General features: G+C 42.4%; 1 protein-coding gene across 3 annotated transcripts in view; it reads right to left on the reverse strand.

Annotated features, from left to right (window-relative positions):
* The window catches only part of LOC137657872 (uncharacterized), a 122,368-nt gene that overhangs the window by 46,646 nt on the left and 51,342 nt on the right, over positions 1-24,380 (reverse strand). For all 3 annotated transcript variants that reach the window (XM_068392472.1, XM_068392473.1, XM_068392471.1), the window contains exons 14-15: positions 12,048-12,190; positions 2,353-2,446 (exon numbers count right to left, since the gene is read on the reverse strand). In XM_068392472.1, coding sequence (XP_068248573.1) covers positions 2,353-2,446; positions 12,048-12,190 — 237 coding nt within the window. The remainder of the gene's footprint in view (positions 1-2,352; positions 2,447-12,047; positions 12,191-24,380) is intronic.

The following is a 24,380-nucleotide window of genomic DNA, read 5'->3' on the forward strand; positions in this document are numbered from 1 at the left end:
AGCAGCACTCTATTAAGTGTCCTAACACTGAAAATTTTCAATCAGAAAATTCTCTTTCTACACCACCAAAACCATAAAATATTCACACCATTATTAAGGCTAACAGATGGGTGATAATGAAAACCTAATAACCCTCCCCATTTTATCTCTGGGCACTATCTTAAACACCTGGGTTTGAAGCTCGAAGTTGCGTCATAAAATAGCAAACGATGCGTTAAGAGAAGATTTATTCTATTTCTCTAGACTCCCCTGAAGTAAACTCAAAGCAAAATTAGTAAAAGAGTACAGATAATGTAAATTATTCAAGTATGACTACTCAGCGTGGTCAAACTTCAAAGAGGGCAGGTAACAACCTTCTTCAAAATGAAACAAAAAAAAAAAATAAACGCCTTTGCAGACGAGTGATCTACTCTCACCTACATACATAGCAATTCCAGAAGACATCCCCAATAAATAGTTGAACATTATAAATACAACAAAGGAAACACTGAATTTATCCATAGGGAAACTTCAAATAACCGCTATCAAATGGTTGATAATAAATACCTTGTAAACATTTAGTTAAATTCTACTTCAGTTCTCAGCTACTAATTTCAGAAACTGGACAAGGTGGATATGTTACATTAAGTGAACACTATTAAATAGAAAATCTATGGTTTTCAAATTATATTAAGGACTAAATGTAATAAAAAAAGTGTGATATTACGTAATGGAAAAGACTGATTTAGGTTGATATTAACCAACAGATGTCACCTTGGTGCGAAAGAGGTGTGGTCTCTTGAAGAGAAGACAAGAAATTTTTAGTTTTTTGGGGGGTAACGTAAATATTGAGTCAGTTTTGGGGACAAAGCAATATGAACATCAAGGGAGATTTATAACAATAAAAAGATATACAGTGTATATGTATATATATACATATATATATATATATATATATATATATATATATATATATATATATATATATATATTATTTATACACATACATATGTATACAATTACTATATATATATATATATATATATATATATATATATATATATATATATATATATATATATATATACAGTGAACCCTCGCTACTTCGCGGTTCGACCATCGCGAATTCACCACTTCGCGGATTTTTTCCATAACCCATATATATACAGTAATATATATATATATATATATATATATATGTATATATATATATATATATATATATATATATATATATATATATATATATATATACATATATATATATATATATATATATATGTATGCATGTATTTATGTATATATGTAGGTATGTATATGTGTATACATATAAATATATATATATATATATATATATATATATATATATATATATATATATATATATATATATATATATATATATATATATATATATATATATATATATATATATATATATAAAGTAGGAAGATGTGATGTAGTTCTAAGGGAAAAGTATGGGAAATATGTCTGGGTAATAAGCAAAGCTCTACCTCCAGTTTGTTTCTACATTATGATCAGAGATAAATGTAAACAAAACATTGGTTGCCATTTTTTATCGTGCTTTTTAGCATGTTTAGGAAATGCATGATATAAAATCACCTTTAATATTTGTGCCTGTTTTAGTTTAGGGTACTGTAGTACATGCATTAAGTGTTCTGTACATTAAAGGGTAGTTTGTTAACAGTACTACGTACAAGGGAAGGTTTTAAAAGTCTGAATATACATGTTGAATAAATAGGTAAATATGGTGTCACTACTTCGCGGATTTTCACCTATCGCGGCCGCGACTGGAACCTATCTACCGCGATAAACGAGGGTTCACTGTATATATATATATATATATATATATATATATATATATATATATATATATATATATATATATATATATATATATATATATATATATATATATATATATATATACATTATTTATACACATACATATGTATACAATTACTATATATATATATATATATATATATATATATATATATATATATATATATATATATATATATATATATATATATATATGACTGGACTTGCATTACTATAAAAGTCAAAAGATCCTGACCCTATAATGTATCAACTATGGTCATTCCCTCTACATTAACCTTAACAGTACTACTAACACAAAATCAGTACAGTAATTATCTGTTTGAAAAAATAATTGTCTACTGTATTACTAAGTATTTCCTAAAGGTAATGTGTAACTCAGTTGTTGGGTTGAATTACCAAGTGTCTTCCTTAAAAAGAAATACAAAATGAACTCAGGTATGGATCAATTACAGATTCTTAAAAACATAAGGAAAAAGAATAGGAAACAATATGAAAAAGATTCTTTACCTCTGATATGCTTCACCCGTAAAATAACAGCGTAACTTTTGTCTATACCCAGTTATCTGACAAACAGCTGGTGCCACATAAGTTTTCTCAGGAACTGCAAGTAGTAAAAATTATAATTATTAAAGTGAACACAATTCTAATGATAAAATCTATTATTTCTATACTTGCCTGAAGTTCATATTGCTTCTACTTGAAGCGGTGTTAACCCTTTTACCCCCAGGCTATTTGAAACTTTCCAACCCTTAACCCTCAGGGGTTACTTTTTTTTCAAGCATATTTTGCAGTATGTTTTTTTTTAAATTGCTCTAACAGCCTTAATTTTTGTCATAGAGAGGTCAGGTTGGTCTCATTCTCTTGGAAAATACCTGAAGTATCTCAAAAAATTATCAAAAATATGCAAAAAAAAATGTAAATAGCAGATTTTGCAAGGACGTACCGGTGCGTCCATGGGGGTAAAGGTATGACCTTTGTGAAACGTACCAGTACGTCCATTGGGGGTAAAAGGGTTAACATCTACCCCAAAATAAAAACTTCCCATTCCCTCCCCTTGCCAAAATGCCTTCCCCTCTCAGAACCACCATGCCATATAGTGATTGATGGTAACCATCTACTATTCACTTCTCAAAGTCAGATCTGATCATGTCTTTAACATCACTGAGCCATAGGGGAGGCGGGGGCATGCATATGAACATGAAGTGATTATAAGAATAATAAATTCTATCTTTAAAATTTTGTTATTTCTAAGAAACTCCCTGATGTTCATTTTGCTGATTAATACTGATGGAGGTGGGATAGTGAAGGAAAGAAATGGAAAAGTAACAATCTAGATTGATAAACTTATCATCCACTCAAGATTATTTCAGAAGGTACCCAATCCAAAACCCAAAGCAAATCCATAATCTCTCAAGTCGAGTTTTCAAGTTGGATACCAAATCCATACCCAGTATCCTCCATTTAAAACAAGTCTTATATCATATAATAAATAAAGCCTTGAGTTTTTCCACTCAGAAAAACCTAATCAACAAATTTAGAAGTAATTTGTAGTTTTCCTAACAATACAAATCTGGAGCTATTTATAGGGATATTACTTTCGGTGAAGCTGAAAGACTTTTAGCGAGAGTTAACCACCCATCCCGCTAGTTAGTGGGAGGGGGTGGGAGAAAGATGGCTATCCCACTCACTCACATACCTGTGTTGAGCACCCACTTTACTTGCAAGTAGGACTTCTTGGGGGACAGGTGGTGTGAGCCAATATATATAAATAGCTCCAGATTTGTATCTTTACGAAAAATGCAAATTACTTCCAAAATTGTCCTTTGTTCCGTCACTAATACAACCTCTCGCTATTCATAAGGATGACTTAACCTTAAGGAGGATGAAAGTCCATACCAACTGGCATTTTAGCATTGACCCAGGGTTATCTACATACGAACTTAGAGCGTAACTGGTAGAAATCTTAGTACCTCGCTAAAATATTGTGCTATACACAACTAGCAACCTACACAAGCTATGTGCTTGTGATGCTAGCACTGTGACTGGTCTAGGTAAGAGTTCTCTCAGTAGGAATTTTCTGTGAGTATCTTAAACATTACACGATCCCCCCTCGCAAAAGGTATTGGGGACGCAGCAAGTATTACTTCTATACCTGTACAGAGATACCTCTTGGAATGAAAGCTTCTGCATACAAAAACTTCATGATGCGAAACGAGGTGTAAAGATTTTTCCGACTCATATTGAGAAAAAATTTCTTGATATGAAACGAGGTACAGTACGAGATTTCCCTGCCTGCTGAGACTAATTATAAAATTTGTGCACCGCCAAACTGTAAACTGGCCACCATTCTCCCGCGCTCCTATTGGTTATCTCCCTACTCTGATGTTAGTTACCGCCATAAGACTCTGCTCTCCTATTGGTCAGCATCTATCCCATCGGCATTCCTCGACCATTTCGTTTCAGCAGCGCTATTGTTCACGTAGAATTTGTGTTGGTAATTTCGTTTCCGTGCTTTTAGTTACCGTACTCTATCAGGTTGCGTTATTCAACTTGTTTGTTATTAACCACAGGTCCCAAAAATTTTGCTGGAGTGTAGGGAAAGTAGAGGAGGAAGCTTTCTATGGAGACGAAGCTTGAGATAATCAAGAAGTATGAGGATGGCATGCGGTTAAGTGTGATTGCAGGGGCAACGATAGAGACTCCCCCTATGGTGGACGCAGTTGCTTCACAAAGGGAAGCGACATTGTCCACACCTAAGGGTTGTCCAGGGGTCAAGCAGCCATCACTCTTACTCGACCGTCCTCCAGAGGAGAAAGAACGAGTAGTCAGAGTGGCAGGATTGAGCTGACGGAGAAAAAAAAAAAAGCTAGGACTTCTTCCCCTTCAAGGAAAACCCCAAAGGAGAAGAATCCCTTCGGACTTCTCCCTTTGTTGTCTACCAAACTTCACCCACTGGGAGGATGGCTACTCCCGACACTCGATACGAAGGGCATCTTGCAAGCTGGACAAAGGGAATGGGGATCAGTCTCAGTAGCCAACATGAAAGTGCCCCATTGGAGTCCTTCACGGCCGAGACAACCATGCAAGACGAGATCCTGAAACACAAAAGCTCTTTGAAAGAGCAAAAGTCAAAGCCAGTTGTAAATGGTAGAGAGAGACTGTCTGCACTCCATCGAGTCAAAAGCAAAAGTGACGGTATAGCACAGGCGTGTGTGAGGAGAATGGCCGTTATTACCCCCAGCTAACTAGAAGTAGGTAGTTATACCTCACTAAAATTTGCAGAAATTATATTCCCTATAAAGAGTGAAAGGATTTGTATGGAATGTCGGAACAAGCAAACCTTCGTCCTTTGATTAGGAGACTCATCCTTAAGTGAGAGGAAGTCCCTTTATTCAAACTGGCTGACTAAAATCCCGAGAAAGCTGATCTCGGACCTAATAAAGTGTGGAGAATAGCATACAAGACACCTCACAAACCATGGTCGAAAGTACAGTCAGGTTCATGGCTTTCCCCACACCATCTATCATTAGTTATGAATACCTTATTAAGGAGTTTTGATGGCTTTTTCAGCAGCACCAAAGTCAGACTCCCATCAAAGGACAATGATTTGTATTTGTGTAGCGACAAATCATCTATATAAAAATATATCAAATACGATTGCATATTTAAAATGATATTTTGATTATAAAATAAATTTTTGAATATACTTATCCGGTGAATATATAATAGCTGACGTCTCCGACGGCTCGACAGATTCCAAAAACTCGCGAGCGATCGCCGTGAAGGTTGCGGGTGTGACCACCAGCGCCGACTATCGGCCAGATACCGCATATACTTCTCAACCAAACCAGTTCTTCTCAGTCCGCTGGGTCTCTATCGGGGAGGAAGGGAGGGCCTTTAATTTATATATTCACCGGGTAAGTATATTCAAAAATTTATTTTATAATCAAAATATCATTTTTAAATATTAAACTTAGCCGGTGAATATATAATAGCTGATTCACACCCATGGTGGTGGGTAGAGACCAGTATTAATACAATAAAGGCGTATATGCTCAAGAGTTTTTTGACAATTATTTCATAAAAAACCAACTTAAGTATAGGTACCTGGTAAGGAAGCTGACTCTGATGATTACTTTGCCTCATTAGTCTGCTTTCCTCACGAAGCCCAGCCATCCTCTCAGGATGCTGAAAGACTCCCAGGAGCTGTTATATCCAGGGCGAACACCCCTATAACAGGACCTCATCAATACCCTTAATCTGGGCGCTCTCAAGAAACAACATTATGACCACCCGCCAAATCAAAAAGATTGCGAAAGACTTCTTAGTCTCCTGTACAACCCAAAATAAGATTAAAAATTTCAAGAGTAGATTAAAAGGATATTTGGATTAAGGGAATGTAGTGGTAGAGCCTTCACCCACTACTGCACTCGCTGCTACGAATGGTCCCAGTGTGTAGCAGTCCTCATAAAGAGTCTGGACATCTTTCAAGTAATATGAAGCCAATACCGACTTGCCTCTCCAAAAGGTCGCGTCCATAATACTTTTAATGGATCTATTTTGCTTAAACGCTACTGAAGTTGCTATCGCTCTGACTTCATGAGCCTTGAATTTAAGTAAATTACGATCCTTCTCACTTAAATGAGAGTGTGCCTCCCGAATCAAGTCTAATAAAATAAGACCACGCATTCTTAGACATGGGCAAAGAGGGCTTCTTAACGGAGCACCATAAAGCCTCTGAACAACCTCGTAGCGGTTTAGCTCTGGATAAATAGAATTTAAGAGCTCTAACGGGGCACAGCACTCTTTCAACTTCATTCCCCACAATCTCAGAAAGACTGGGGATATCAAATGATTTAGGCCAAGGACGAGACGGAAGTCCATTCTTGGCCAAAAAACCAAGTTGAAGAGCGCATACTGCTTTATTAGTGGAGAAGCCGATGTTCTTGCTAAAAGCATGTATCTCACTAACCCTTTTAGCCGAAGCCCAGCACACCAAAAAAAAGTGTCTTGAGGGTAAGATCCTTCAGGGAGGCTGAATTTAATGGTTCAAACCTGTTTAACATAAGGAACCGTAGGACCACGTCCAAGTTCCAAGCAGGAGTCGAAATATGACGCTCCTTGGAAGTCTCGAAAGACTTAAGCAGGTCTTGGAGATCTTTGTTATTAGAAAGATCCAAACCCCTATGCCTGAAAACAGAAGCTAACATGCTTCTGTAGCCTTTAATGGTGGATGCAGAGAGGGAGCGACCGTTTCTCAGATAAAGCAGAAAATCCGCAATCTGCGCTACAGAGGCACTTGGAAGAGGAAATAGAGGAGGACTTGCACCAGTCTCTAAATACCTCCCATTTCGACTGATAGATCCTGATGGTAGAGGATCTTCTAGCCCTCGCGATCGCTCTAGCTGCCTCCTTCGAAAACCCTCGAGCTCAAGAGAGTCTTTCGATAGTCTGAAGGCAGTTAGACGAAGCGTGGGGAGGCTTTGATGAAATCTCTTTACGTGAGGCTGTCGCAAGAGATCCATCCGCAACGGCAGACTTCTTGGAACGTCTACCAGCCATAGAAGTACCTCTGTGAACCACTCTCTCGCGGGCCAGCGTGGAGCAACCAATGTCAACCTGGTCCCTTCGTGAGAGGTGAACTTCTGCAGCACCTTGTTTAGGATCTTGAAAGGTGGAAAGGCATAAACGTCCAGGTGAGACCAGTCCAGCAGGAAAGCGTCTATGTGGGCTGCCTCTGGATCTGGAACTGGAAAGCAGTAAGTCGAGAGCCTCTTTGTCAGTGAAGTCGCAAAAAGATCTATGGTGGGTTGACCCCATGTCATCCATAGCTTCTCGCACACAGTCTTGTGCAACGTCCACTCCATGGAGATGACTTGTCCTCTTCTGCTGAGGCAGTCCGCCAAGACATTCATTTTTCCTTGCACAAATCTCGCCAAAGGAGGGATGTTACTTGCCTTAAATGGAGTTCCTTCTGATCCGTGGACCAAAGACCCGAGCATTCCACTGTCCTGTGGAGCTCCCTAACCCAAATCCGATGCATCTGAATACAACACATGGTTTGGATTCTTGATCGCAAGAGAAAGACCTCGAAGTCTGATGTTGCTGTCCCACCAAGTCAGACATGTCTAGACTGAGTTGGAGATTGGGAAAGAGATACTCTCTACGCCCTTCTCCTTGTTCCAATGGTTTAGGTGAAATTGGAGAGGGCAAAGGTTGAGTCTCCCCAGAGAGATAAACTACTCCAGCAATCAAAGAGTTCCCATTAGGCTAGTTCAAACTCTTACAAAGCAACTGTTTTTCTCTTGCAAGCGAAGGACTTTTAACAGAGCTTGTTCCATTCTTGTGGGAGACGAAAAGGCCCGAAAAATCAGACACTGTATCTCCATTCCCAAATAAAGAATAGTCTGGGATGGGGTACTGTAAGTTACGACTTCTCTACGTTCACTATGAGACCTAGCTCCTTGGTTAGGTCTAATGTCCATTAGAGGCTCTCCAGACAGTGATTTAATGACGACGCCCTGATTAGCCAGTCGTCAAAATAAAGGGAGGCTCTGAATCCTCAAAAAATGTAGAAAGCTTGCTACATTTTGCAAGGGCCTTGTAAAAACAAGAGGAGCAGGAATGAGGCCGAAGTACAGTGCTCGAAATTGGTACATTACTTTCCCGTCCACAAACCTCAGATGTTGTTGAAAGTTTGGATGAATCGGGATGTGGAAGTAAGCATCCTGAAGGTCGAGAGAGACCATCCAGTCGCCTTCCCTTACTGCTGCCAAGACAGATTTGGTAGTCTTCATCGTGAAGTTTGTCTTGACAATGAACACATTGAGCGCACTTACATCTTAAGTACTCCTGCAGTGAACGTGGCTGCCAGATCATTGGAGCCATCCCTGATAGCCTTGTTCCTGCAGTGAACGTGGCTGCCAGATCATTGGAGCCATCCCTGATAGCCTTGTTCATGCATGACATAATTGTACAGCAATACATTGACAGCTGGAGAGACCTTCTTACTTAAGGCTCCCAGGGACCAATCCAACTAATAAAAACTTCAAACGCTCGAAAAAAAAACTCCCAACAGGAGATGGTCTAGCTCTGAAGCCGACCATAAAATCTTGGAGCGTCTCATGGCTAGACGACGAGGAGAGTCCACAAGGCTTAAGAAGTCTCCCTGGGCAGAGGCAGGTACTCCCAAGCCGAGAACTTCTCCTCGAGCTTCTCCTGTGTCACACCAGATGCCCGAGCGAGAAGCTAATTAAGAGGGAGGAAAAGCAAAAGCAGACTTTCCTAAACTTCTCCTGGATTCCAACCAATCTCCCAGTAAGAGCATGGCCCTCTTGGAAGAACAAGAGAGAACTGACTTCGTAAAAGTAGGAGTCGAAGAAAGTCATGCCAAGAGTAAACTCAGACGGCGGAGCAGCCGTTACAAAACGAGTAGGACAAAATTTCACTAAAGAAATTCATAATTAAAATACAAGGGATTGTTGGACCACCCTAGGTTACTCCTCTTCTGAATGACTCCCCAAAGGTACATTAGTTGAAAGGGGGTCATCAACTTCTTCAGAAGGCACATCATCTGATAAATCTAAAGTCTTGCGAGAAGGAGATTTATATTCAGAATGACGTGAAGGAAAAGCCTGACAGGCTACATCAACTTGTATATGAACAGAAGTTAAAGTTGGAGGGTCGATGTCACGTTGTGACTGCAGAGAATGTTATTCTACTACACGTTGTGACAGAAGTAACTGACGTTCAAACGTCCCGTAGTAACAGCGGTGACTGCTGTTCGATGCTATATCGTGACTACGATGACTGACCCTCGACGTCACGTCATGTCTACGGTGTCTACCGCTCAACGTCACGTCGTGTCTGCGGTGTCTGCATCTCAACGTCACGCTGTGACTGCGGTGGCTGACGTTCAAAGCGATCAAAGTTACATCGAGATTTATGCTCCGCATCTCGCTTAACAGCAAAGCTGTCACTAGGGATAACGTCAGCGTGGCGTAACAAAGCTCGTCTAGAAGGTTGAAGACCCGAATCACGTATCCCAGAACCGTGACGTACAAAAAGCAAAGGATCCTTTCGCACAGGAACAGGATCGAAAGCTTCTATTGAAGAAGAAAGCTTTAACAGCATATCTTGCAAAACACTTAACTTCGGATCAACCTGTGACTGCGGTGGCTGACGTTCAAACGTCACGTAGTAAACAGCAGTGACTGCTGATCGAAGCTATATCGAGACTACGGTGACTGACACTCGATGTCACGTTGTGTCTACGGTGTCTACCGCTCAACGTCACGTCGAGTCTGTGGCAGAAACGTCTGTACATGAACGTCATCGCTATGAACGGGACTCTTATTTAGGACGTTGAACTTGTTCTGAAGGAACTAATAAACGTTTCAACCATCTCGAAACTTTACGCCCAGGCTTTTAAAGAGAAGAATCATCGGAAGACGAGGAGAAACTTCGTCTCTCCTGTCTTATGGCAAGGACGTGCTTGCCGAGCAACGTCTGATACCTTTGAGGGAACGTCTGTTCGTTGGTTTACACTCCTCACTCCCTTAGGTCCTACGACATTCCTTCTCCCTGGTGCAGGGGAGCCTGAAAGAGGTCTCGGACTAGGCAAGTGACAAGCACGAACAAACGAACCCTCCGCAACACAGAACATGTTTTTTGCACTTACTTCATTGATATCACATTTTTTAATAATTTCACATTACACATGAATAAAACTGATTTCTACCTAAAGCACACAATCCTCCCTTAAATCAAAAGGTTAGAATTGCGAAATGAGTCGTATAATGTAAGCACATTAGTACAAAATGAAACACACATGCAAAAATCAATAAACATATACATATATATCGAATAAAACGGAAATATATAAAGTTAAAAAGATCAGTGACTGGGGAGGAGACTAAACACTAGTTCACTAAGGACTACGTTTTCAATCTCTCACCGTACAGTGCCTTGGGACGAGAATAAAAACTAAACGTTTTATCCTCTCTCCCTGTACAGAGACTTGGGACGAGAGTAAAAAACTGAATCGAGAACAACGTTACTCGCTCCCAAACTCCTTGTACAGAGACTTGGGACGAGAATAAAGATCGGATCGTTCTCTCTTTCTCTCTCTCTCTCTCTCTCTCTTGTCACTCACAAGAGAATGGCCCACTCACCCTTCGTCAATAACAGGTTATTTGACTAAAGGAAAAACTGAAAGGACTAAGAAAATGAAAATTAACAAGTTCCTTTAAATTAGTATCTAAAACACTTCAGTTTGAAAGAAGAATGAACAAAACGTCAAAATCGATTTACTCTTTCTGCAAAGTGAAACCGTGATTCTCTCTTTATCGTAACGATAGAGCGCAAACTGCGTAGCATAAATAAACCAAACGTTAGTTCATCTTTGAAAAAACAGCACGAAGACTATTCAAAGAATATATTTCTTAAAATATTTTCTAAAAAATATTCATCTCATCACTCTTACAGAGCAACTGTTTTAAACTAAACAGAAATAAAAGTTGAATGGGCTCAACGTTGTTTAACTTCGTTTTCCAAGTTAGGACCGCCTACAAAGAATAAGTAAAGGCCGCATATAAACAAAAACATAAAATTTATCTTGATGTTTAGTATAAATGGAAAGCTAATTGAAGAGGCCTAATAAAGGCGGGTGAGATATAAAATATATAGAGGTAAATCTATAAATATCAACAATAATTTATAAAGTGATAAAATAATTACTAAAAGCCTTTAACACACTTCCGTACACTGAGGGAAGGGTCGGCCATCTTTTCTCTATGGAAAAACCAGAGATTAAAAAAAAAGCAAGGGCAAAACACTTTTCCTCTCCTTTCAAAAGCATTTCTTTTGAAGATAGTATTGAATAATCCAACACGGCGAAAGCAATAAAACCAAAACCAAGTACTTCACCAATTCGGTCAAAAACTCGAGGTCATAAAGCGAGCGGAACCAACTTGTCGACAAGACCGACAGAGAAGAACTGGAGAAATTGACAAGTATATGCGGTATCTGGCCGATAGTCGGCGCTGGTGGTCACACCCGCAACCTTCACGGCGATCGCTCGCGAGTTTTTGGAATCTGTCGAGCCGTCGGAGACGTCAGCTATTATATATTCACCGGCTAAGTTTAATATTTAAAAATACCTAAACACCAATGGTATACATTACTCTTTTTCCTAAACTTACCTGAACAAGCTTGGCAATCATCTAAAATTTCATAGTCTTCATCAACCCAGCAAAAATCGCGACTATCAATCTGTGCCAAAACATCCTCTATATCTTGCTTCTGGGTTAATGCATTCTCAAGCATTAAGAGAAGAAAAGTAATGCTGAAACAAAAGAAAATAAGATTAATGAAAACTTCACATAAAACATAGACATACAAACTGTAAACTGTACTGTAATGGTAACAACATTGTACTGTACATTAGCTAAAATTCACAAATTGTTTAATGAATTTATATTTTTCCCAAACATATAAACCTGAGCCCCTAATAGGTGTATGACTTCAGCAAAGCTGGAACAGCCGCTAAGCTTTTAACGAGGTACAGTAAATGCAGGTACATTGGTCATGTACAGGAGTGATAAACCAGGACTCCAGACAACCTTCTAACTACCTACGCATAAGGATGTCGCAGGTGTTACTAGGCTTCCACTAAAGTCTAGTGAACAGTCTAAGAAGAATCTATACCCTTCAGGATATGAAGGTCTGAATGTACCGTATAGGCATTATATGAGAAATGGGTATGCATACATTCAATACATCCTTTCCCTAATGCAGAAAGATGGGGGAGATACTTCTATACAAACAAAATTGTAAAGGAAAAGGTACTCCACTGAGTAGCTTACCTGCATCAATCATTTGGTCCTTTTCCATAATGGCCCGACTGCTAAACCTCAAAGAGAAGGAAAAAAGACAGGAAAAATAGCCCGCCATTCTCAACTTTCACTCGTGGGTTTATGTTGTAGCCGCTATCTTTGAAAAGATGTTTTTTGTCCTGGTGGGAGGTAGGTTTGTCACATAACCTATTGAGCAGGTACCACTGGTCAGATGGAGAAATAGTCTAAAAACCCATGGGTATACTCCCACAGCTAGGGGGTGGTGGAGGTTGTCTGGCACTTCCAAACTCATGCCTTCAACAATTGCACTATGGACATTCTTCTTGAGGGCTAGGATGTAACCGATTCCTCTTACTCCAGGAGCTCTTGCTTTAGATGGACTACTAGAGGGGACCCCAGAAGTGGAGTAAGGGCTCAATTCCCCCTACCAGTGCTTTGGAAAAACCTCTTAGGCTTTGGTCTGAAGTGCTGGGTTCTATTAGGGTAGAGCCATAGCCCCTTTACGGGACAGAGAAGTAGATCATCCTGATCACTAATCGTGTCAAAGAAGGAGATCAAGAAAGACTCTAACCTGGGGGTGTGAACAGAAGGGTTCTGAGTCTTAGCCACAAACTCCATAACGTAGGTTAGCGAGACCTACTTCCGTTTGGAATAACTAATGGTATAAGAGATGGCATGCAACCCGCATACTCTTTTCGCTGAGGCTAGATCAAGGAAAAAACATGGTCTTAAACATCAGATACCTGTCTGATGCTCTTGCTAAGGGCTCATATGAAGTGAGTATTAGAGAGCTAAGAACTTTCTAACATCCCAAGCTTGCAGTCTGAATTCTCTTGGAGGAAACAACAGCTAGAAGTACCTGTTAAATATGGACAATGCCCACAATGAAAAGTAGTCCAGGCCTTGAAGTTTGAAGACTTGGCTCCATCTTGAGCGGGGTTTGTAGAACAAACTTGTTCAAAAAAAGAGATCGTTGAGGGGCCTCCGTCCTAAAGTCACCTTCCCTATTAGAAATAGTTGGCTGTATAAGACAAGAAACCCGTCTCGGATGACTTCTAGTGCATTTTTCTTCATCATTGTCTTCAATTCGTTTGTGAGGATGAGGGCTTTTGGCAATTCTAGTTATTGGGCTACTTTTTCGCCTTATAATAAATAACGTCTAGAGAGTAAATCTGAAACATCATTAGAGCAAATGAGGAGAGGATGAGAGCTGATGAAAGGAAGGCGGTAACTGTTACAAATGACTTTCATCCCCCACTTTCTGCACTGTGTCGCTGACATGTAACCCAATTCCTGACAGGCATCACTCATCACTGCACTTGTGACAAATGATCAATCCAGCTAGTAAATTGCATACTGGCCATAGCCCAAGCTTCAATGGCTGTAGACTCATCAACTGAGAATAAAGTACCCTCAAACTTTTGTCTGTTATCCGCATGTAAAACTTCCACCGTCATGAAATGACTGGAGGCAGGAGCTATGTGGAACAACTTGATCAGAGTGAATTCTTAGGTCCTGAGACCTTCATATTCACTCTGACCAATGTGGGATGCACGAGCACTGACCACGGGAGCTCAAGGCTGGGTCTAGAACTTTGAGGGGTGCCAAAGCACTGATCAATTTCCATCATCCCACCCCTGCTAGGTTCCGTGAAAACCTCTCTAAGTTGTTCAACTCCCTGATGAGGGATAAAACCTTAATGAAGGCTTATCCTGACTCAGGCTTCTCTATCTATGTTGGAAAGGGACTCCCATCAGGAAGAAGGGAACCTTTCCTTTCCTCTCCCCAGAAAGGAAGGCTCACTATGAACATGCATGCATTCCTTTTTCCCTTTGGAGAGTCCTCTCTATGATCCTAGAATGGCACCTGACCTATATTTCAGAAGGGATCGGGGATTGTCGTTTACTGTCACATGCTCTCTCACCCTATGAGATCAATGAGACACTAGACACTGAAGGGAGTGAAAGAAAGAGAGACATTGAACAATTCCAGCATTCAGAATGAGTCCCTTTTGAAGGGCTATGGTATGAAATTCATTGGTGATAAGAAGGCTCTCTTTATTCCCGAGAGCATCAGGAGCTAGTGATGGGTGTCACCTGTTACTTGTCCTTATCATGTTGATGTGTAGGAGACACAAGAAGAGGATTCATCTCTATGCTGAGAGTTGTCATCTCAAATATAGATGTCACTAAACAGACCATTCTAGTCCTGAAGACACGTCTTGCAACTGAGATTGGTCTCGGGCTTTTGGATCAAGCTTAGGTCGTGACTTTCAGCGATCAGAAAAAACAGGTGATGTGGCTACGAAGAAATCCGGATCCTTTGAAGGCAAAGGGTTTGAAATCATCTTATCTGGCTGTCTTATAGTTAGGAGTACGAGGAACCTTTACCTTTGGTGATTTGGATTTTGCTGATTTACTGCACATTGGTTCACGAGCTAGCAATCGTGAACGCTTGACACATTTAGGAGTCTAATCTTTAGTAAACGAATGCATATGAGCAAGAGCTCGTGTGCATGCAGGAGGATGTGATTGAGATGGGGGGAATGGTCGCATGTGTGCCGACGATCTTGTTCATGCTGATGATCATGCACATGTTAGCTCTTGTTCTACATTGGTGATTGTGAGCTTGGAGACAGTTGCGTGTTAGTAGAAGGTCTAGATTTGGCAGGAAATCATACTGTATGTTCTCAGCCAATCATGGTACTGACAGGAGAGGTAGGAACTTCTTCAGGCAAAATTGGTGAACAAGTAACACAAACAGGTTTCTTTATGCTTGTTAGTGGGGAGGGGCTTTGTTGCTTGTTGCAGCCAGGAGAACAGTCATGAACATCAGGAGAGGCCTTCGGGGCAGTTCTGGGAGATCGTATTCGTCTGGGGGTTCATGTGAATGGCGGCAAGGCTTCCAAGGGACCATCCCTGGACAGGAGAGACTAGAGTATAGCTCTACTTCATGAGCAGCAGAGTTCGTGCCAACTCTCGGGTGAGATTTGGCTCATGAGGCAAGGCATGCATCATAGAACCTTGTACCTCAACACCTCTATTGGGGGAGGGTTTCAGTACTGCACTTCTCCTACCTTGAAACCATGCAGAGGAACTGGAGGGAGTCTCAAGAGACTCCATCAGATAGGTTGTACTGTGCCTAGAACTTCTTTTCTTTTTCCTGACAGCAGGTAACTCCTCAGCAAGGAAAGAAGAAGGCACAGGTACAGACGATGCAGGGGAAGGCGAGCAACCTCGTTTCTCCTGCAAAGTCAAGGATTTTCTGGCTGCAATCAAACTCTCTGCTACAGGCAACAGGAGCTCATCTGTGGCAACAGGCAAAGATATGAACAGAGGCGTTACAACATAGCTCTCCTCTACAGGCAAGGGGAAAGTGACAGCAGGGCAAGAGGACTTCCAGGATCTGGCAGCTGCTAGGATTTCAAAGAGCTTTTCCATCGACAAGGCAACATCCATACCAAGGACAGGCCACAGCAGACTAAGAACAGGCCACAACAGACCAAGGAAAGGCCACAGCAAACCAGGTCCAAGTACTTGCGAGTCATCAACCACAATTACAATAGAAGCAGAGCTTTGGGCAAGAGGCAGTGGGAGTATTGCCATTGCTAGTAGAAGGCAATATTCTCATGTCTCGCTCAAAGAACTCTTTATGGAAAGAGCAGTGACTCTCTTCCTCATCTTACTTCCTCCAATGGACTCGGCCTCGGAGGGGAAAGACAAGCGTGCAGCACACTTTGAACTTAAAGGAGGGATGAAGGAGCTTGAGAGCTTCTTGTGCATCAGCTTGGGCATTGCCAAGACCAACTCCAAAAAATCTCCATTTGACTTCTTCCTCTTTGCAAACTCAGTCTGCTGCCCAGGAGGATTCCAAGGGGAATCCTACAAAATTATGCCCAAGGAAAAAATACACAGTTGATGAGGGTCAGCCTCATCTTTACTCATGTACCAGCCCCATGCACACAGCAAACAATAAAAAAAAAAAAATAGCAACTCTAAAGCATGCTAAAGTTGAATGCAAAGTAGTACATCTGTGCAGAATGGTAGGTGAAGTCAGAGTGAAGGCAACGCTACCCGTTGGGTGGCTAGGACTTACCTTTCACCTGGAACCTAGTTGTGTTTACCTCTTTAAAAGCTTAATGGCCATTCAACCTTTGATGGAGTCATACTCCTATTAAAAGTCAAAGGTTCATATCAAGTATAGGAAACAATCTTGTATACACAACATCATATAATGTACTTCCTGTTAAACAATGACCTTTATTTTTTCATAGGCTGTCAAATGATGCTTTTTACAAAATTCTAATTATAAGGACAAATGCAAAGAATGGTCTAAGATGTCATGTTCTTACTCATCAAACATCTTAGTATTTCTGAATAAAGCATGGTTAAAATTACGGTACATCCATTATTCTAGCTTTTAATGTCCTATGGCTAAATATCAAAAACGTTCTTAGTCTGTCAAGTTATTCATACCCACCACAAGTAAATGCATGAGTGCATAGTTAAGTTAGTGTGTATAACGTTGGGTCACCGATTTTTTTGTCCATCAAAATATTCCCCCACTCGGCTAATGCACATGGAGTAACAGGTGCCACTTGCCAAAGAAACGGAGCAATAAAATGTTATTTTTATTAATAAAATAAATTTTTGAATATACTTACCCGATAATCATGTAGCTGTCAACTCCGTTGCCCGACAGAATTCTATGGAGGGATACGCCAGCTATCACAATACTAGAAGGGGGTGTATTTACCAGCGCCACCTGTGGCCAGGTACTCAAGTACTTCTTGTTGACACCTCCTCAATTATTCCTCGGTCCACTGGTTCTCTATGGGGAGGAAGGGAGGGTCGATTAAATCATGATTATCGGGTAAGTATATTCAAAAATTTATTTTATTAATAAAAATAACATTTTTCAATATTAAACTTACCCGATAATCATGTAGCTGATTCACACCCAGGGGGGTGGGTGAAAAACCAGTGTACAAGACTAAAGGATAGCTAAGTATCCCGTATTTCATATAATCAGTTATCCACAATAACAATGAAATAATAAGTACCTGGTAAGGAAGTCGACTTGAACCGTTACTCTGCCTTTAATAAGATCGTCTTCCTTACTGAGCGCAGCGTTCCTCTTGGGAGGCTGAATCAACTCAAAGGTGCTAAAGTATACAGGGCTGCAACCCATACTAAAGGACCTCATCACAACCTTTAACCTTGGCGCTTCTCAAGAAAGAATTGACCACCCGCCAAATCAACAAGGATGTGGAAGGATTCTTAGCCGACCGTACAACCCATAAAAAGTATTCAAGAGAAAGGCTAAAAAGTTATGGGATTATGGGAATGTAGTGGCTGAGCCCTCGCCTACTACTGCATTCGTTGCTACGAATGGACCCAGGGTGTAGCAGTACTCGTAAAGAGACTGGACATCTTTGAGATAGCATGATGCGAACACTGACTTGCTTCTCCAATAGGTTGCATCCATAACACTCTGCAGAGAACGGTTCTGTTTGAAGGCCACTGAAGTAGCCACAGCTCTCACTTCATGTGTCCTTACCTTCAGCAAAGCAAGGTCTTCTTCCTTCAGATGAGAATTTGCTTCTCTAATCAGAAGCCTGATGTAGTAAGAAACTGAGTTCTTAGACATTGGTAGAGAAGGCTTCTTGATAGCACACCATAAGGCTTCTGATTGTCCTCGTAATGGTTTTGACCTTCTTAGATAGTACTTAAGAGCTCTAACTGGGCAAAGTACTCTCTCCAGTTCGTTCCCCACCATGTTGGACAGGCTTGGGATCTCGAACGACTTAGGCCAAGGACGGGAAGGAAGCTCGTTTTTAGCCAAAAAACCGAGCTGCAAGGAACATGTAGCCGTTTCAGATGTGAAACCTATGTTCCTGCTGAAGGCGTGGATCTCACTTACTCTTTTACCTGTTGCTAAGCACACGAGGAAAAGAGTTTTTAATGTGAGGTCCTTAAAAGAGGCTGATTGGAGCGGTTCAAATCCTGATGACATTAGGAACCTTAGGACCACGTCTAGATTCCAGCCTGGAGTGGACAACCGACGTTCCTTTGAGGTCTCAAAAGACCTAAGGAGGTCCTGTAGATCTTTGTTGGAGGAAAGATCCAAGCCTCTGTGGCGGAAAACCGCTGCCAACATACTTCTGTAACCCTTGATCGTAGGAGCTGATAGGGATCTTACGTTCCTTAGATGTAACAGGAAGTCAGCAATCTGGGTTACAGTGGTACTGGTTGAGGAAACTGCATTGGCCTTGCACCAGCTTCGGAAGACTTCCCATAAAGACTGATAGACTCTGAGAGTGGATGTCGTCCTTGCTCTGGCAATCGCTCTGGCTGCCTCCTTCGAAAAGCCTCTAGCTCTTGAGAGTCTTTCGATAGTCTGAAGGCAGTCAGACGAAGAGCGTGGAGGTTTGGGTGTACCTTCTTTACGTGAGGTTGACGCAGAAGGTCCACTCTAGGAGGAAGAGTCCTGGGAACGTCGACCAGCCATTGCAGTACCTCGGTGAACCATTCTCTCGCGGGCCAGAGGGGAGCAACCAACGTCAGCCGTGTCCCTTTGTGAGAGGCGAACTTCTGAAGTACCCTGTTGACAATCTTGAACGGCGGGAATGCATACAGGTCGAGATGGGACCAATCCAGCAGAAAGGCATCCACGAAACTGCTGCTGGGTCTGGAATCGGAGAACAATACAAGAGGAGCCTCTTGGTCATCGAGGTAGCGAATAGATCTATGGTTGGCTGACCCCACAGGGCCCAAAGTCTGCTGCAAACATTCTTGTGAAGGGTCCACTCTGTGGGGAAGACCTGACCCTTCCGGCTGAGGCGATCTGCCATGACATTCATATCGCCCTGAATGAGCCTCGTTACCAGCGTGAGCTTTCGATCTTTTGACCAAATGAGGAGGTCCCTTGCGATCTCAAACAACTTCCTCGAATGAGTCCCTCCCTGCTTGGAGATGTAAGCCAAGGCTGTGGTGTAGTCGGAGTTCACCTCCACCACCTTGTTAAGCTGGAGGGACTTGAAGTTTATCAAGGCCAGATGAACTGCCAACAACTCCTTGCAATAGATGTGAAGTGTCCTTTGCTCCTGATTCCATGTTCCCGAGCATTCCTGTCCGTCCAGTGTCGCACCCCAGCCCGTGTCCGATGCGTCCGAGAAGAGACGGTGGTCGGGGGTCTGAACAGCCAATGGTAGACCTTCCTTGAGAAGAATGCTGTTCTTCCACCACGTTAGAGTAGACCTCATCTCTTCGGAAACAGGAACTGAGCCCGTCTCTAGCGTCATGTCCTTTATCCAGTGAGCAGCTAGATGATACTGAAGGGGGCGGAGGTGGAGTCTCCCTAACTCGATGAACAGGGCCAGCGATAAAAATGTCCCTGTTAGACTCATCCACTGCCTGACTAAGCATCGGTTCCTTCTCAGCATGCTCTGGATGCATTCTAGGGCTTGGAAGATCCTTGGGGCCGACGGACAAGTCCGAAAAGCTCGACTCTGAAGATCCATACCCAAGGAGACAATGGTCTGGGATGGAACGAGCTGAGACTCCTCAAAATTGACCAGGAGGCCCAGTTCCTTGGTCAGATCCATAGTCCATTTGAAAATCTCCAGACAGCGACGACTTGTGGGAGCTCTTAAAAGCCAGTCGTCTGACGGAGCCGGACACAAGATCATGATACTGCTGCACAGTCTGTAAACTGTCAATCATGGGCAAGCGAGGAAGTACAGTGACAACCCGAATCTGTCTAGACTGTCTGGGTCGTACAGACAACTCCTTAACGGGTTGCTGAGGTTGCCGCACTGCGTCACAACAAGTCCCTTCTGTTGGTTGTTGAACGTCTTCCCCGTGACACATTGACTCCGTAAACAAAAAATTCTCTAACAAGGACTAAGCTTGGACTGCATGTCATGCAACACAGCTCAAGGTCTATGGGAGCAGGTGTGGTAACAGACGGGATTAGCGGCTGAAGTGGAACCATTACCTTCCCTGTAAGCATGTTATGCTTAAATAAAAGTCCATAAGAGGTTATGCAGCTAAAGGCTCCCTCCAAATGACAGAGTCCTCAAGGGAATATCAGAAGGAGGGAGAAAAGAACTTTCTCATCTACAGGGACCTTATCCTAGAAAAGCTAAGTTCTCTGAGTGAGGGTTCACTGGTGCAAAAGCAGCAGACTAGAAGGCAACGTTATGAAACTGCTTGACAGTCTAGTGAGTTGGCAACAACCCAAGATGTGTTGAGAAGCATGCGGTAAGGTATGCAGAGCATGATGTATGCAGAGTATGCTGTAAGCAGAGCATGCTGTATGTAGAGCATGTTGTATGCAGAGCATGCTGAATGCAGAGCATGCTGTATGCAGAGCATGTTGTATGCAGAGCATGCTGAATGCAGAGCATGCTGTATGCTGAGCATGTAGTAAGCAGAGCCTGCTGTAAGCAGAGCCTGCTGTAAGGAAAGTAGAGCGTGTGCATGGCGTTTAACATTTCTCAGAAATTCCATGACCAGTGCTAGAGTGCTTTATGCATGCTTGCATGGGGTTTAAACCATGGTATGAAAATGGAGGTAAGGTATGCTGAACAGCAGAGTCAGAACGAGCTGGAACAACAATAGTTGTGGTTTCCTCTTCAAGACTCCGATGAGGGAACACCTGAGGCTCAGTCTGCAAAGGCTGAATAAAAGACAAGCAGAAGGAAGGCGCATGGGTGGAGGAGGCTGACTCCTAGCATGAGTGGTTGAACCCAAGGGTTGCGCTTGCTGAGCGGTTGGAGGAAGCGGAGTAGCAAGTTCCAGTTCCTGTGGTGTGAGCGGAGCGCGATGAGGAAGAGGCTGCGCAGAACAAGGTAAATGTCTCGCAAGCTGAGGCTCCTGAGGCGCAAGGCTAAGGTGTTGTGGTGCTTGCCTTGTGGAGGGTTGAGCTCGCTGCAGCGAGAGCTGAGGAGACTGACTCATGGACGGGAGAGGTTGTTGTACCTCAACCGAGTGTTGCATCACTGGTGGAGCAGCAAGTGGAGGCGGAGGAAGAGAGGTATAATCCTCCTGATCCCAATGTAAAGGTTGCCTTAAGGAAGGCGGAGGCTGAACACCACAGGGAACAGCAAACTCAGCACGTGGCTCAACATCGTACGCCTGGCAGGTGGAACTGCTGGCAGGTGGTACTGCGATCAGGCGGAGCGAGTGTAGGTGGAGGGAGTGTAGGCGGAGGCGGAGGAGCAACACTCTCAGCCCGACACTCACGCATCAAGTCCGAAAGCTGTGCTTGCATGGACTGTAGTAGAGTCCACAACATCGTACGCCTGGCAGATGGTACTGTGATCAGGCGGAGCGAGTGTAGGTGGAGGGAGTGTAGGCGGAGGCGGAGGAGCAACACTCTCAGCCCGACACTCACGCATCAAGTCCGAAAGCTGTGCTTGCATGGACTGTAGTAGAGGCCACAACATCGTACGCCTGGCAGATGGTACTGTGATCAGGCGGAGCGAGTGTAGGTGGAGGGAGTGTAGGCGGAGGCGGAGGAGCAACACTCTCAGCCCGACACTCACGCATCAAGTCCGAAAGCTGTGCTTGCATGGACTGTAGTAGAGTTCACAACATCGTACGCCTGGCAGGTGGTACTGTGATCAGGCGGAGCGATCATAGGCGGGGGGGGGAGTGTAGGCGGAGGCGGAGGCGCAACACTCTCAGCCCGACACTCACGCATCAAGACCGAAAGTTGTGACTGTATGGACTGCAGTAGAGTTAACTAGGGGTCGGCAGACACTAAGTTCTGCTGAGGTAAAGCCTTAACAGCAGAGATCTGTTGTGGCAGAACCTTACTCCTCGTAGGCGGAGTGTACAACTGATGATTGAGGAGAGTCAGAGCTAACCCAATGACTGCATTCGGGTTGTGAACTTTAACTTCGTACGTCTGGCATAGGTCTGGACTTAACGTTTAAGAGGTCTTGAGACCTGAGACCAGCGTTACTCTGCCTTTATTTTCTCCCCTAATCTCTTCTGCAGACGAGCAAAATAAGGGCTCAATCGTCTGCGGGTGGGAGTGACGGTCTCGGTAAGACACGCCCACAACCACCGAGAATACTCCTGTGCGCCGATCAAGGCCTGCTGAACCCTTATGCCCTTCGACATTGCTTCTCCCCTGGGCTTGGGAGCTTGCAAGAGGTCCCGGACTGGGAGGACGACTGGCGCGCACAAAAGTACCCTCACGCACTAATCACTTATCACTTTGATTTCTGTTTGCACTTATTTCACTGAACTCGAAACTTTAAGTGGTTTGTACCTGAAATACGCAATTCTATCCTTTCTCAAAGTTAGTAATTGCGAAAACAGAATTACAATGTAACAGAAAAATCTAATGAAAGATAATTCAGTGGTTGGAAAGAGACTAAACACTAGATCACTCTAGAAACGTTTAGTTTCTTCCCCTAAAGAGACTAGGGAGAAGAGCAAAAATCGATAATGACGTTACTCGTACGCCTGGCAGGCTTGAATGAAACGTTTATCCTCTTTCTCCCTCCGTCTCTATCTCTCTCTCTCTCTCTCTCTCTCTTGACTTAGAACCTGAGAGAAGAGCCCAATCATATATATCGTTAAAACATATTATTGTTAAAGGAAAAAACTGAAAAGTTCCTTTATTAGGATCAAAACCATTAAGTTAAGAAAGAATGAACAAAACGCTAGACACGGTTACTCTTACTGCAACGTGAAACCGTGAACATTCTTTCTCTATCGTAACGATAGAGTGCAAGTTGAACGTTCTGAACGTCAACAACTGCAGAGACAAAACAAAACGTTAGTTCAACTTTGAAAACAGTACGAGACTGTCAAAGAAAATCTTTCAAACTCTGTGGCGGAAATAGCATAATATGTTAACAGGTAAAACCGAAATGACGGGCTCAAAGTTTATTAACTTCGGTAAAAGACCGCCTACTATTAGGAAGGTCGAATATAAACAAATATAAAAATTAATTTTAATGAGTTTATAATAAAAGGAAGTTAATCGAAGAGGCCTATAAGAGGCGGAGAGATATAAAATAAATCTATAACTTTTGTTAAGCAAAATTAAGAAAGAGAGTCTATACTCTCTTAGACACCAACACTTCCGTCTAAGGGAAGGGTCGGCCATTGAAAGGTGAACGAGAGTTCATACTCTCTCGTCACCATAATTAATCAAATTAATTCCAAAAGCTAACTAAGCTAATATAGAAGTTTCCAGTAAAGCGACAGCCGAAATCAAAGAGAAATACTTCACCAAAGTCGTGAAAATACTCCAAGAACATAAGCGTATCCCAGAACGTCTTGCCGGAAGCACGACAGAGGAATAATTGAGGAGGTGTCAACAAGAAGTACTTGAGTACCTGGCCACAGGTGGCGCTGGTAAATACACCCCCTTCTAGTATTGTGATAGCTGGCGTATCCCTCCATAGAATTCTGTCGGGCAACGGAGTTGACAGCTACATGATTATCGGGTAAGTTTAATATTGAAAAATAATATTTAATTGTGAGCATAGCAAGACACAAGTGAAGACCAGTAAATGAAGGAGCCTTTGTATATCAGCGGCCAGTTCCTCATGCATTCATTAAAAATGGACATCAACTAACCTAAACGTTCCCCCCTAAACTAACCTACAACCCGTGTCCTTCCCTACTTACCTAACGGGGGGGAACTAACGGC

This window comes from Palaemon carinicauda, chromosome 18, assembly GCF_036898095.1.
Source record: "Palaemon carinicauda isolate YSFRI2023 chromosome 18, ASM3689809v2, whole genome shotgun sequence".
Lineage (NCBI taxonomy): Eukaryota > Metazoa > Arthropoda > Malacostraca > Decapoda > Palaemonidae > Palaemon > Palaemon carinicauda.